At 39.6% G+C, this 13,121-nt stretch overlaps 1 protein-coding gene across 13 annotated transcripts in view; it reads left to right on the forward strand.

The window, feature by feature from the left end:
* Window positions 1–13,121, forward strand: part of LOC141500161 (transmembrane protein 182-like) — a 266,580-nt gene that overhangs the window by 31,261 nt on the left and 222,198 nt on the right. For all 13 annotated transcript variants that reach the window (XR_012471854.1, XR_012471856.1, XR_012471857.1 and 10 more), the window contains one exon: window positions 1,234–1,371. Coding sequence is in view for 8 of the 13 variants with exons in the window: in XM_074203123.1 (XP_074059224.1) it covers window positions 1,234–1,371 (138 nt within the window). In the remaining 5 variants the exon portion in view is untranslated. The remainder of the gene's footprint in view (window positions 1–1,233; window positions 1,372–13,121) is intronic.

Consider the following 13,121-nt stretch of genomic DNA (forward strand, 5'->3'; position numbering starts at 1 on the left):
AAGAAGAAAAATGTGTGGTGGAGTTGGGGGGACGTACACACACACATATGGGGCTCAGGAAAGACTTTGTTTAAGAGGTAGCCCTGGAGGGAGCTAGGAATTTCCAGAAGTTAAAGGGAGCAGAATGTTTCCAGGCAAAGAGAACAATCTATACAAAGTCCAGGGCAGGACCCAGAGCCACAGAATGTCAGTTATCCCGAATAGCATGGAGGCCAGTTTGACTAAAAAAACAGTACATGAGGGGAAGTAATGGGAAATCATTCTAGAACTCTAGTCTGGCACCAGGTATGAAATCAAACACTAAGGCTTTGTTTCTGGAGAGAAAAGCAAGGTACTCTCTTTTTTTAGGAATGAGAAAGTACTTTCATCCCATGAGAAAAGGGATGGCAAAGTGCTTTGAAAATGTATCATATGCCATCCTAACACAGAACATTATGATATTTATGATTACTTCAATGTTAGTCCTGGGCAAAGATGAATTTAAACACCCTTGAAACTGCCCATGTGTAGAGATCAGCTCTTGCTTTGAAACATTTTCCCCAACTTCTGGTCCAGATAGAAGAGGAAGAGAATTGTAGATCACCTTGTGATCTCAGAACACCAGAGGCAATGAGGAAGAGGGATAGTTCCCTGCTCGCCTCTGCATCCGGAAAGCTAGGAGCAGCTTAAAGGCCTATGCTGGTGATTTAGGCTCCAAAGGCCATGTTTGCCTGAAAGAGCAAAGTTATTTGAGGAGGAAATAACTCTATATCATCCAGATGTCATCAGTGTTCCATTTTACTTTGGATCCTTGGGATTAAAGTTTGAAATGATATACAAATGAAGTGTAATTCTTACCCAAGAAGGGGATCTCTATGGAGAAGCCATTGCTAAATTCTTGGACTCACTTGCTATGGCTTGGGTCCAATATAATAGCTTCTTAGGGCTGGGCAGTCTCCTTCTAGTGTGTTATGTAGGTGAGTTTGGAAAATTGTATCATCAGGCTCACACCAAAGTAATGCAATCCAGATTTATTTGGCTGTGAGAGAGGGATGGAAGGTAAAGCAAATTGGAAGGGAAGAGAAACATTAGTTCTGTGTGGGCAAGCATCTGAGTCATACCAAGCTGCTGCCAGCCCTGTATCTATGACCATATTGCTGCTGGAGCTCCCATATGGTCCAGTAGATAGTCATGACCTTCTGCTATACCTGTGGCATCTTCTTAATTATGCCATTTTCTTCTTCATTTGTCTAGTGTACCGAGGGTTCTGGACGGTTTTCATCATGCTAGGTATTACTTCCAGCCTGGTTGGGGTATTCCTGCTGGTGTGCGGGTCACCTTTTGTCAACGCTCGTCTTTATAAATATGGTGGGATCTTCCTTCTCATCTCAGGTAAGATGTCAAATGATACGGAGAGGATGACTGTGTTCATATTTGGGACTGAGAACTTAAGGGACTAAAGATCCACCAAGTCAAGGACAACGAAATAGAACTAGGGAGAACACACTCAATTTGGAATCGAAATTGATATTGTCATAAGTGAGTGTTGAAAACTGACTGTGAGATTTTTTAAAAAATTGGTAATGGATTTTATTGAAAGTTTTTGTTATTATATCATTTACATTTTTGGTGTATTCCTCTCTCCCAGAGAGTTATCTCCTATAACAGAATTTTTTAACAAAAGAGATTTTATAAACCTACTTTAATAAGAATAACCAACACATAGAAAAAGTCAATACTCCCTACCATGTTCCATGCCCACAGCCTCCCATGCCTGCAAAGAAGAAAGGAAGATATCTTCTTAGAGTTCTTCCTTGAGGTAAAGTTTGAGCATTCATAGAAGTCAGTTTCAATGGTTTTATTGTTCTTTTCTTTAAATTTCTAATAGCCTTCAGGTTATTTTTCTGGTTCTATCTATGTCATTTTTCATCAGTTCATATGAGTCTTCTTGTACTTTTCTGTAGTCATCATAATCACTGTCTCTTGTAGTAAGTAATTATCCCATTGCATTCATGTATCACAATCTGTTTAGTCATTCTCCAGATTATGGGCCTTTGCTGGGTTTCCAGTTCCTTGCTACTATTAATATACTGGGTTGATCTACTAATCTACCTCAGACATTAACAGTTGTGTGACCTGAAGTAAGTCATTGAACCCTCTGCCTCAATTTCTTCATCAGCATAATGGGCTCAATGGCCTCTAGTTCTAGTTTTAAAATCTGAATCTTTGTCCAAACCTCTGTTTATGAGTCGATTCCACCATAATTCTATGGCTTCACCTCAGAAGCTCTGACCCAGAAAACAAAAGCCTTTGATTGGGTCCCTCAGTCCTTGAGGTAGTGTTTGATGGGATGACCATTCCTTATGGATGATGATTACCATCATCATCATCAGAGCTAAACGTTTATATAGTGATTTCTATGCTCCAGATACTATTATTTCATTCAATCCTCACAGCAACCTTGAGAAATAGGTGTCATTATTATCCCCATTTCATGGATGAGAGAACTAGGCAAACAGCAGTTAAATGACTTGTCCACAGTCCCACAGCCAGTAAGTGTTTGAGACCAGATCTGAACTCAGGTCTTCCTGACTCTAAGTAAACATCCCAGCATTCTATGCACTGCATTGCCTGGAAGTCATTGGGCCAGGATTTAAACCCAAGTACTCCTTCAAATTTTACCCTTTTTGAGGAATTATTTTTTTCTTGTCATTGCCCAGTCACACATGATCCCTTATTGTATCACCCTTAAGTTGGGCAGCTAGTTGGTACAGTGGGTAAAGCACTGGTCTTGGAGTCAGGCGGATGGGAGTTCAAATCCAGCCTCAGACACTTGATACTTACTGGCTGTGTGACCTTGGGCAAGTCACTTAAACCTGATTGCCTCATATCCAGAGCTATCTCCAGTAGTCCTGATCCATGTCTGATCACTGGATCCACATGGCTCCAAAGGAGAAAGTGAGGCTGGTGACTTGGAACAGCCCCCCTCCCTCAAATCCAATTCATGTGCTTGTTATGGCATCACCTCCCATCATCATCCTCTCTCCCTATCCCTCAATTCTTCTTTCTCTAGGAACAATCTCTGAAGGATTGTTTTAGAATCTGATCATTCTGCTTGTCTGTGATCAAAAGTGTAACTCTTTAAGTAATTATTGCAGAAAACCAAAATGACTTCCGGCAGAGCTGGAGACTTCTTTTGAAGATATATCCTTGTAGGGATATAGTAGAAAGGCTGAATGTAATTAACAGGCAGGCAAGTCTTGGTCTTCCAACAAAACCTCAATTCTGAGCAGCCTGGGGAAATGTTCTTCAGAAGGGTGTGACATAAAGTAAGGAAGAGCTGCTATGCACCTCTGTCCTTGCAGGAGAACAGATGTCTATGTCTGTTTGCATTGTATGGCTATATCCTATACCTTGGCCTAGGCTAAACCAGTATTGCCAGGAATATTGATAGTGTTAGGTCATGCATAGGGCTTTATGGCTTCAAATGACCTTTTCCCCAAAAAAACTATGGGGGGGAAAGAGAACAAGCATTTTGACCCCCCCTTTTTGCAGATGATGAAATCTAAGAAACTTGCTCAAATTCACATAGCTAGAAAATGCCAGTGATGAGACTCCAACTCCCACCTTCTGCCTCTCATTTCAGTCTTTTTTCCCATCGCACTGGATTGTCAGTTGGGGACTGCTTTAATGAGAAGGTCTAGGGTTTGTATTTCTATGGGACAAGAGAACTCCCTCTTATGGTACAGACTGGCAGACCCTTAGTCTTATAGAGTTGCCAGTGATTGCTTCTTTAGTGTTTGAGAAAAGATTAAGGGGGTTAGGAATTTCCTTAGATGTATCTGCAGCATAACTTTACTTGACAGACAGACCCCTTTTTCACAGATAGAACATGGGGAAACCTCAGCTCAGCACATGTGGGAATTATCCCTAGTTCTGAATGAGTGGGGGCTGAATTCAGAGCTGTAACTAGTATGGGGTGACCAAGGCTTTGCTCCAGCAGGCCAATGTCCTTGGAGAGGATGGGGGATTTTCTTCCTGCCCCCTGCCACACCCAGGGCATTATACCTCTGCTAGGGCCAGCACCTGGCTCCACTCTGACCCTTACCTCCACTTCTCTCAGAGGTTCAGAGGATATATAGACAAAAATTCAACACGAATTGGTTTCTAGACTTGTGTAAAGAACAGGTTTAGAAAGTGGGCAAGGGGGGGAAGCGTCAGGATATTTGGCACCTGTGGGAGGGGGGTTGGAGCAGAGAATTCTACTGAAGGAGGGAAAAAGGGAAGATTGGGGAAGCTAGGAAATCTATGATCAACTCAGCTCGTTTGACCATAAGCTTAGGGCTGAACTTAGACCATCTTTTCGAACAGCAATATCAGGAATCGAAATTCAGTTAGTTTTCTTGCTGTCATATCTAGATAAATTTCACTAGATTTTGAAAAAGGAAGTTTATAAGAGTCTTATGCCAAGGCATGAAAGCTCCCCTCAGAAATGATCAGAGTTAATTAGCAGAAGCACTTGCTTTCTGAGTCACTGAATTTTTAGTTGATAGTACTAAGGCAGAAGGGAGAGGGGGAGCATCCTACCAAGCTCTCTAGAGCCTCTAACCCTTTAGGACCTGATGAAGGATGGTCAGAGCCATTTGATTGGAAGTGCTTGTTTTGGAAATTCACCGAGTCCTCCTGTCTCAGAGAGTACAGAAGTCCTTCTCGTTTTAGATCCTTTCCTTTCCTTCTGAGGATTATTTCCCATTGGCTTTATGTGAAAAGAAAGGCAGGAGCTGGGTGAAAGAAGAAGCATAAAGGTTTTCTCTTATAGGCCCAACTGGCTACTCTTTGTAAGCCATATATACTCCATTCTCAATTAAGTGGAACCCAGTCTCATGGTACCTTCAATTAACTAAACTATGAGGAATTGTACTTGCCTTTAGTAGGAAGATGAAACAGAAAAAAATGCCACCTGAAAATAGGGATTAAGTAGCCCCCTCCCCCAAACAACAGACCTCCATGGTTTCTTTTGATCTCAGTAATATATTCTTCCCAATCATTGACACCTACTCCATCTCCATCTGTGGCCCTGAACAATAACAATTTTTTGTTTCTAATGATAACTCAGTAAAGCAAAGTGAGATGCCTACTATAATTACTAAGACTGGAAAGGCAATTTTTCAACTGTGTAATAATTTAATGAATAAGTAACATGGTTTAGTGCAAGAGATCTTCACTTTTCTTGTGTCATGGGCTCCTTTGACAGTTCAGTAAATCAGGTTTTTAAGTGCCTAAAATAAAAATACACAATTACAAAGGAAATCAATTATATTGGAATGTAGTAATCAAAATATAAAATAAATAAACTGGTTCATGAATCCAGGTTACAAAACCATTTGCAGTGGATAGAGAACCATTTACTTGTGAGTGAGTACTGAAAACTGACTGTGAGATTTTTAAAATTTGGTAATGGATTTTATGGAAAGTTTTTGTTTTTTTATCATTTACATTTTTTGGTGCAACAGTAACTTGCATCCTAAAGTTAGATATTCTCTTTCTACCTCCCCTTTTGTCAGTCTTGTAGACAGAAATTGAAATCAGAAGAATCTGGATTCAAGTCTTGCTTCTAACTGTATGATTCAACTGTATAATCATGGTGGAGTTACTTAACATTTCAGGCAACTCTCTAAGACTGTAAGTTGCAGATGAGTTGCTGAGTTTCACCAGGGGAGGGGGTGTCTACACTGGGGGATCCCCAGACATATGGTAATGCAGATCTAAACCTAAAAGAGAAAATAAAATGGCATGGACATCACTCATAAGGAGATGAGACCAGAATGGTTCACATGACTGTGTTCAGGCACAGTCAGACTAACCATTTGTCAGGGGATAAGGGCAAAAGGCATCCTTGCAATGAATAGGAAGTTGGAGGATATGACCTTGTAGATCCCATCCAGATCTAAGATTCTGGATTGGAAGTAATTTCAGGCTATTTCTCAGTTAATCAGAAAACTAAATTACTCAGAGGTCCCAATTCCCATAGAACCATTAAAGACAACCACAGTTAGTGTGCATTATAAACTTTCTATGGCTTGATCTTCACCTAATCATTAAATTGTGTTAAAAGTTAAAAAACACACAAATAATTTTGCTTGTCGTTGTGACTGAAACAATCTGGAAACAGGATGCAAAGGCAAATTAAACTTTCTTCTCCTAGATGAGCTGGAGCTCAATTCTGCTCACTCCAGGACATAGGTCTCCTACTGTTGTTTAGGAGCCATTTTCTGAGCACCATCACTGGCTGGGAAACTAGACTGCAGCATATACAGCTGCTATGCTCAGCTTGCTTTGATTGGCTTGCCAAGGCTGTTTGGGGGTAACTGATTCCATTCTTGGTGTTGGAGATCCTAGAGAGGTGATCATGAGGCTTTCCTCTCTGCTCAAATGTGGGTCCACCATAACTGTCAGCTAGGAGGTTGTGCCAGCTCCATGGAAACTCTATAGATGTGGAGAGAAGCTTGGGCTTTGATGGGAAGCTGAGTATTCCCATTGTGAGAGTAGGGTTTTGAGTGTATATGAGCTTGAGAGCAAAATTGTCCTTTAATATTTAAGTTATTAGGAGTCATTTACCATAGTCATGGACCTCTCCAGGATAAAGGCCAAGGCTCTGAGGACTTTGATCATTTGTTAGTCATTCTGGCTCTATAATCTTGGGGCACTAGTGTTCAAAATGCTTTGCTGATTTGTTTTTCCATTTCTCCTCATCTCTCTGAAATCTCAAAGTTAGATATCTTGAGTTTGGTCTCAGTTTTCTGTGTTATTTGCCCCGTTTATCATTCCAATAGTTTGGCTTCTTGATTCCTGACAAACCTAACTTATTTTTCCATAAGGAGACTGAGACATCTCCACAGGACTTCCCTGTGAATACATGCATCTGCATCCTCAAGTTAGTTATTCTCCTTCTGCCTCCCCTTTTGTCGGTCTTGTAGATAGAAATGACTACTCCTTGGGAACTCATTTAGCCTTCCTGGTACCCTGGAAGATCCAGTCATGATTCCTGTCCCTTTGATCTCTCACTAGTTTTTAAGTGCTTGAGGGTCAGGAACTGGGTCTTATTGTTGCTCTAACCCTCTCTGGGTTTAGTCCACATGGGGGCCCTTTAAAAATGTTTGATCAATGAACCAATGGTTTCCAACTTGATAAGCCTATTCAAGGAGGTATTACTTCATTCCTCCTTTTGGTATAGATGTCAAAAACAGCTTAGGAAATTATTTAAAGTGCCGAAGAACCAATTGATTTCTTAATCTGCTCTATCACACTATCTCCCTTAGGATTATTTAAGGCATCCCTCTCCAATTTAAACCTTCTAACCCAAGAAGCATATGTTATTAGAGCTTCTAACACCTTTTAAAATTGAATTTCAAAAGGGGAAAGAAAAACAGAGGACTCCTTATATTTAGTATAGACTCTGATATGCATAACTAACTGAATGAAAAGGAAAACAATTTTTAGAAAATGATATAGCAGCACTTGAGTTTTCTTTCCTCCCTTCCCTCCTTCTTTCCTTCCTTCCTTCCTTCCTTCCTTCCTTCCTTCCTTCTTTCCTTCCTTCCTTCCTTCCTTCCTTCCTCCCTCCCTTCCTCCCTCCCTCCCTCCCTCCCTCCCTTCTCCCCTCTCTGGATGGATCTGGAGATTGGCTGGAAATCAGTGCTTAGATTCATTATGGGTGATGAAATCACTAGGTTCTCTGACTGCAGAATGCCAAAGTAAAAAAGAAAAAAACACTTTATTAAGTTAGAGCAAGTAAATAAGTGATAATGTAAGTTGGTTAGCTAAACTTCTTATAGAGGTTAAGAGTTATGGCCTCACAGAAGAGACTTCACAGTGTTAATAGGCAGCATCAGAAATTGTAAAAAGCTGCCAGAATGAGGAGACAGTGACCAGTCAAATACACTTTCTCTGATGGAAGGAGCGAGGGAGGTCCTCAAGGAGTGGTTTACACCTTAATCAAGGAAGTGGCTAACAGATTATATGGGCTCAAGATCAGGTCTATAGCTACCTTTTGGTCACCACCATATACTAAAGCGTATTTGAACCAACAAAGACACAGAAGTTCATACCAGGGGATATCTGGTGCCAGATGTACGGTTTGTCCTCTCTCCCATCAATACTCCACTAAATGGAGTTTACAAGGTCAATACAAAAGTGAAAATACTTGAACAGGACAGAAAGATTCCAAAATTTGTACATTTGTTTCCTTTTTTTTTTTTTTAGGGTTTTTTTTTTGCAAGGTAAATGGGGTTAAGTGGCTTGCCCAAGGCCACACAGCTAGGTAATTATTAAGTGTCTGAGACCGGATTTGAACCCAGGTACTCCTGACTCCAGGGCCAGTGCTTTATCCACTATGCCACCTAGCCGCCCTGCTATGCCACCTAGCTGCCCCCATTTATTTCCAAAGGGAAAATATTTTGACAGTACAGAAAGATTATAAAATTTGTACATTTATCTCCAAAAGGAAAATACTTTCACAGTACAGAAAGATTATAAAATTTGTACATTTATCTCCAAAAGGAAAATACTTTCACAGTATAGAAAGATTATAAAATTTGTACATTTGTTTACAAAAGGAAACTACTTTAACAGTACAGAAAGATTATAAAATTTGTACATTTATCTCCAAAAGGAAAATACTTTCACAGTATAGAAAGATTATAAAATTTGTACATTTGTTTCCAAAAGGAAACTACTTTAACAGTACAGAAAGATTATAAAATTTGTACATTTATCTGCAAAAGGAAGTACTTTAATAGTACAGAAAGTTTATAAAATTTATACATTTATCTGCAACAGGAAAATATGTTCACAGTACAGAAAGATTATAAAATTAGAACATTTGTCTCCAAAGAGAAAATACTTTTAATAGAAAGATTATAATATTTCTTTGGACCCAGTGTTTTCCTACTTCTTCTCCTCTCTTTCCTTCATTCCTTCTTTCCTTTTTGTTTTGTTCTTTTTTTTCTCCATCCCTTCCACATTTTCATATTTCTGAAGACAGAACTCAATTTGACTGGGACATAGAGAACATGGGAAAAAGTAGTGGGATGTCAGATTGGCAAGACAGGTTGGGGCAGATCACAGAAGAACTTTAATGTCAGACCAGGAAATTTGGTCTTTGAAAGTTACTGATAATTTTAGAGTATGAGAATAACTTGGATTAGCGCAATACTTTCAGAAAGATAGTTGTTCTGCTAATATTTCCAAGGCACTCTATATGCAGAATCTCATGGGATCCCTTAAGGATCCTGTCAATGGAGCAACACCATCTCAGTTTGCCAGATGAGGAACCTGAGGTCACATGATTCACCGTAATCACATCCCGAATGTGCCAGGCAGGGGTTAGATGAGTGTTTCACAGAGATGAGGGAGAATATGAGAGGGGGAATTTGAGGTCAAAGCCTTTCCCAACTTCAGGCCCAGCATTCTTTCCATGCTTTTGGGTGGATCTGGTAGCAGTGTGGAGTGCAGATGAGAGGGAATCTAGGGAGGAGGCCCTGAACTCCAGAACTAGTGTGGTTGCGATGGCAATGAATCTGGCCCGGATTCTGGAGAAACTGACAATATCGAGTGGGCAGCACTTGGTGCTGGGATGTGGAAGATGAGGGAAAGAGTTGGACCAAAGTGGATTCTGATGATTGGGAAGATGGCAATTCACTGGACAGAAACAGAGGGGTCCAGATGAAGAAAAGCAGACCTTGCCCTTTCCAATAGATGCTCCTGTTTTTTCCCCTGGATGAAAGGCCTTCCCTCTCTTCCCTTCCCTTGTCTTTCAAGGCCTCGCCTGTTCAGCTTCACATTGCCAGTTCCCAGTGACCTGTCCTTACTCAGAATTCCTTCTGAATTGGAAATTTTCATCATTCATTTGATACCTCTACTGTATTTTATACATCTATTTAAATAAACTTTGTAAAGAAAGCTCCTTATCAGGAAAATATCTGTCTATGAACAAGCAATCATTTCCTGCCCTACCTTCTGCCATTCCCCACCTAGGTAATATAAATAAGTCACTTACCCTTACTGAGACTCAGTTTCCGTATTTGTAAAACATTGATACATACCTCATAGAGCTCATCTATGTCACAGGGCCTAGATTCAGTGTAGAAGGGACCTTAATAGTTATCTAGTCTTACTCTCTAATTTTACAAATGAGGGAACTGAGACTCAGGGAGCTTAAGTGACTTGCCCCAGTTAGTAAATGACACATAAAACACTTTGTAAACTTTAAAGCGCCTATTAATGTTAGTTATTGTTATGATCATTATTATTATTAATTATTATTACCTTCCAATAGATATGAAAAGGAAAAAAAATGCCTGTTAAATGGGGTCTTAAACTTTAAGAAAGGCAAGGCAGTCTTGGAAGAGGCTGCAAATTCATTTTTATCAGCTCTTTGTCTCCTGCCTCATAGGAAGAACCATTTTATTTAGTCCATTACAGTAGGTATTGTATGTTAATGAAATAGAAATTGATTGTAAGAAGAATGCTTACCAACGCTCACTTGCTAGCCAATTAATTTCATTTTAAATTACACAAGCAATAAAAGCTTAATTACATTCTTATCAATATATTGTATTTTGTGAAGAATGTGTGGGCATTTATACACACACAGACACACACACACACACACACACACACACACACGGACACACAGAGTAATTTTGTTATAGCCAATTAATTGGTACTTTATGCTTGTGTCCATCATATGCTGTGCAAATTATTTATTTGTGACCCTTATTTTCAAGTGGTCCCCCACATTATCATAAGCAGCAGTGTTTAGGGGAGATAACATTTAACCCCTTGGCTACTGACCTTCATCAGAATGAAATTTCTTTTTGCCATGAAGCAAGCAAAATGAACAGCATCTCATAATGTGGGGTCACAGGCACAAGACAGGTCCCCTGGGGTGAACGTGATTTAGATTTATCTGAGTTCTAAAACTCACGCCTATGTCCACTGGCAGAGCTTGAGAGGAAGCCTGTGATAAATAAGTCTGCCAAGGAGCATAGTGAAATAAATAATGCTGCTAGTAATGAGTTTTTAATGCCCTCCTTGGACATCATGCAGGTTTAAGACTGAATTCTGGGGGAAAATGGAGCACCTTTTTGTTTAGGGGTTCTTCAACTTGGTTTGTTTGGTTCCTAAATATTTGGATAACTGCATTCATTACAATTCATTTCTTTTAAATTCCTATTCATTTAAAAACATGGTCCCAAGGAGGGCTCCATAAGTTATCCAAGGCTGACCCCTGAAGGGGGATGAACCCACTATCTAATTATTTGCCTTATCAGGTTATCACCAAGTGTTTATTAAATGCTGACTCTGCCAGTCCCTTTTTGTGCTTCAGTAGACAGTGAATTGGGGTGATAGGAAGGTCACTAGATTTGTGAATTGAAGGACCTCGATTTGAATTCCAGCTCTGGCTTTTTCTAGTTATATGACCTTAGGCAAATCACTTCCCTTCTTGAGATCTCAGTTTTCTTAGCTGCGAAATGAGATCCCAATATTAAATACTGAGAAGCAAAGTGGTACAGGCTACAGAGAACCAGATTCTGGGTAAGAAACACTGGGTTCAAGTTCTGGCACATATACAGACTGACTGTGTGGCCCTGGGCAAGTCTCTAACCCTCTTAATACCCTGGATTTCTCTCTAAGCTTTTTAATAAAAAATATTTATTTACTTTTCCAACTACATGCAAAGATAGTTTTCAACATTCATCTTTTTGCAATGTTTTGAGTTCCACATTTTTTCCCTCCTCTTCCCTCCCCCTTCCCCTTGATGATGAGTAACCTAATATAGGTTATACATGTATAATTGTGGTAAACATATTTCCATATTTATACTGTTTGTCCTTCATCCTTGAAGAAGACCACAATATCAGGGAGGGAATGCCATGACAAGCACATGAATTAGATTTGAATGAGGGATGCTGTTCTAAGTCACCAGCCTCACTTTCTTCTCCAGAGCCATCTGGAGCCTAGATGCAAGGAAAGCAGAGTGAAGTGACTTGCTTAAGGTCATAAAGTTAGTAAGAGTCAAATGTCAGGCTAGATTTGAACTCCCTTCCTCATGACTCCAAGACCAGTGCTCTATCCACTGTGCCACCTAGCTGCCTTTATTTCCATATTAATCATGTTGTAAAAGAAGAACCAGAACAAAAAGGGGGGAAAACATGAAAGGGGGAAAAGTAAAAGAAATTTTAAAAATTGAAAAAGTTTACTTTGATCTGTATTCAGACTCCATAGTTTCTTCTCTGGATATGGATGGTATTTTCCATCATAATTCCTTTAGAATTGTCCTTGATGATTGTACTGCAGAAAAGAGCAAGTTCATCATATTTTATCATTATAAAATATTGTTCTGTATAGTGTTCTGGTTCTTCTCATCTCACTTAGCAGGAGTTCGTGAAAGTCTTTCCAGGCTTTTCTGAAGTCCAGTCACTCATGATTTCTTACAGAACAGTGGTATTCTATTACATTCATATACTACAGTTTGTTCAACCATCCCCTAATTAATGGGCATCTCTTCAATTTCTGATTCTTTGCTACTGCAAAAAGAGCTGCTATAGTTATTTTTCTATGTATGAATATTTTTCCCTTATGATCTCTTTGGGATATGGACCTAGTAGTGGTATTGCTGAATCAAAGAGTTTTTCACAGCTTTCTTGCCCTTTGGAAGTCATTATAAATTGCCTTCCAGCAAGATTGGATCAGTTCAGAACTCCACCAATGATCCATTAGTGTCCCAATTTCCCCATATCCCCTTCAACATTGATCATTTTCTACTATTGTCATATTGACTAATTGATAGGTGTGAGGTGATACCTCAGAGCTGTTTTAATTTGCAATTCTCTAATAATGATTTAGAACATTTTTTGTATGACTAATTTCATCATCTGAAAACTGCTTATTTGTATTCTTTGACCATTTATCAATTGGAGAATGACTTGTATTCTTAGAAATTTGTCTCAGTTCTCTATGTATTTTAGAAATGAGTCCATTGGGGGTGGCTAGGTGGCGCAGTGCATAGAGCACCGGCCTTGGAGTCAGGAGTACCTGGGTTCAAATCTGACCTCAGACACTTAATAATTACCTAGTCA

Source organism: Macrotis lagotis, chromosome X (assembly GCF_037893015.1).
Source record: "Macrotis lagotis isolate mMagLag1 chromosome X, bilby.v1.9.chrom.fasta, whole genome shotgun sequence".
Classification (NCBI taxonomy): domain Eukaryota; kingdom Metazoa; phylum Chordata; class Mammalia; order Peramelemorphia; family Peramelidae; genus Macrotis; species Macrotis lagotis.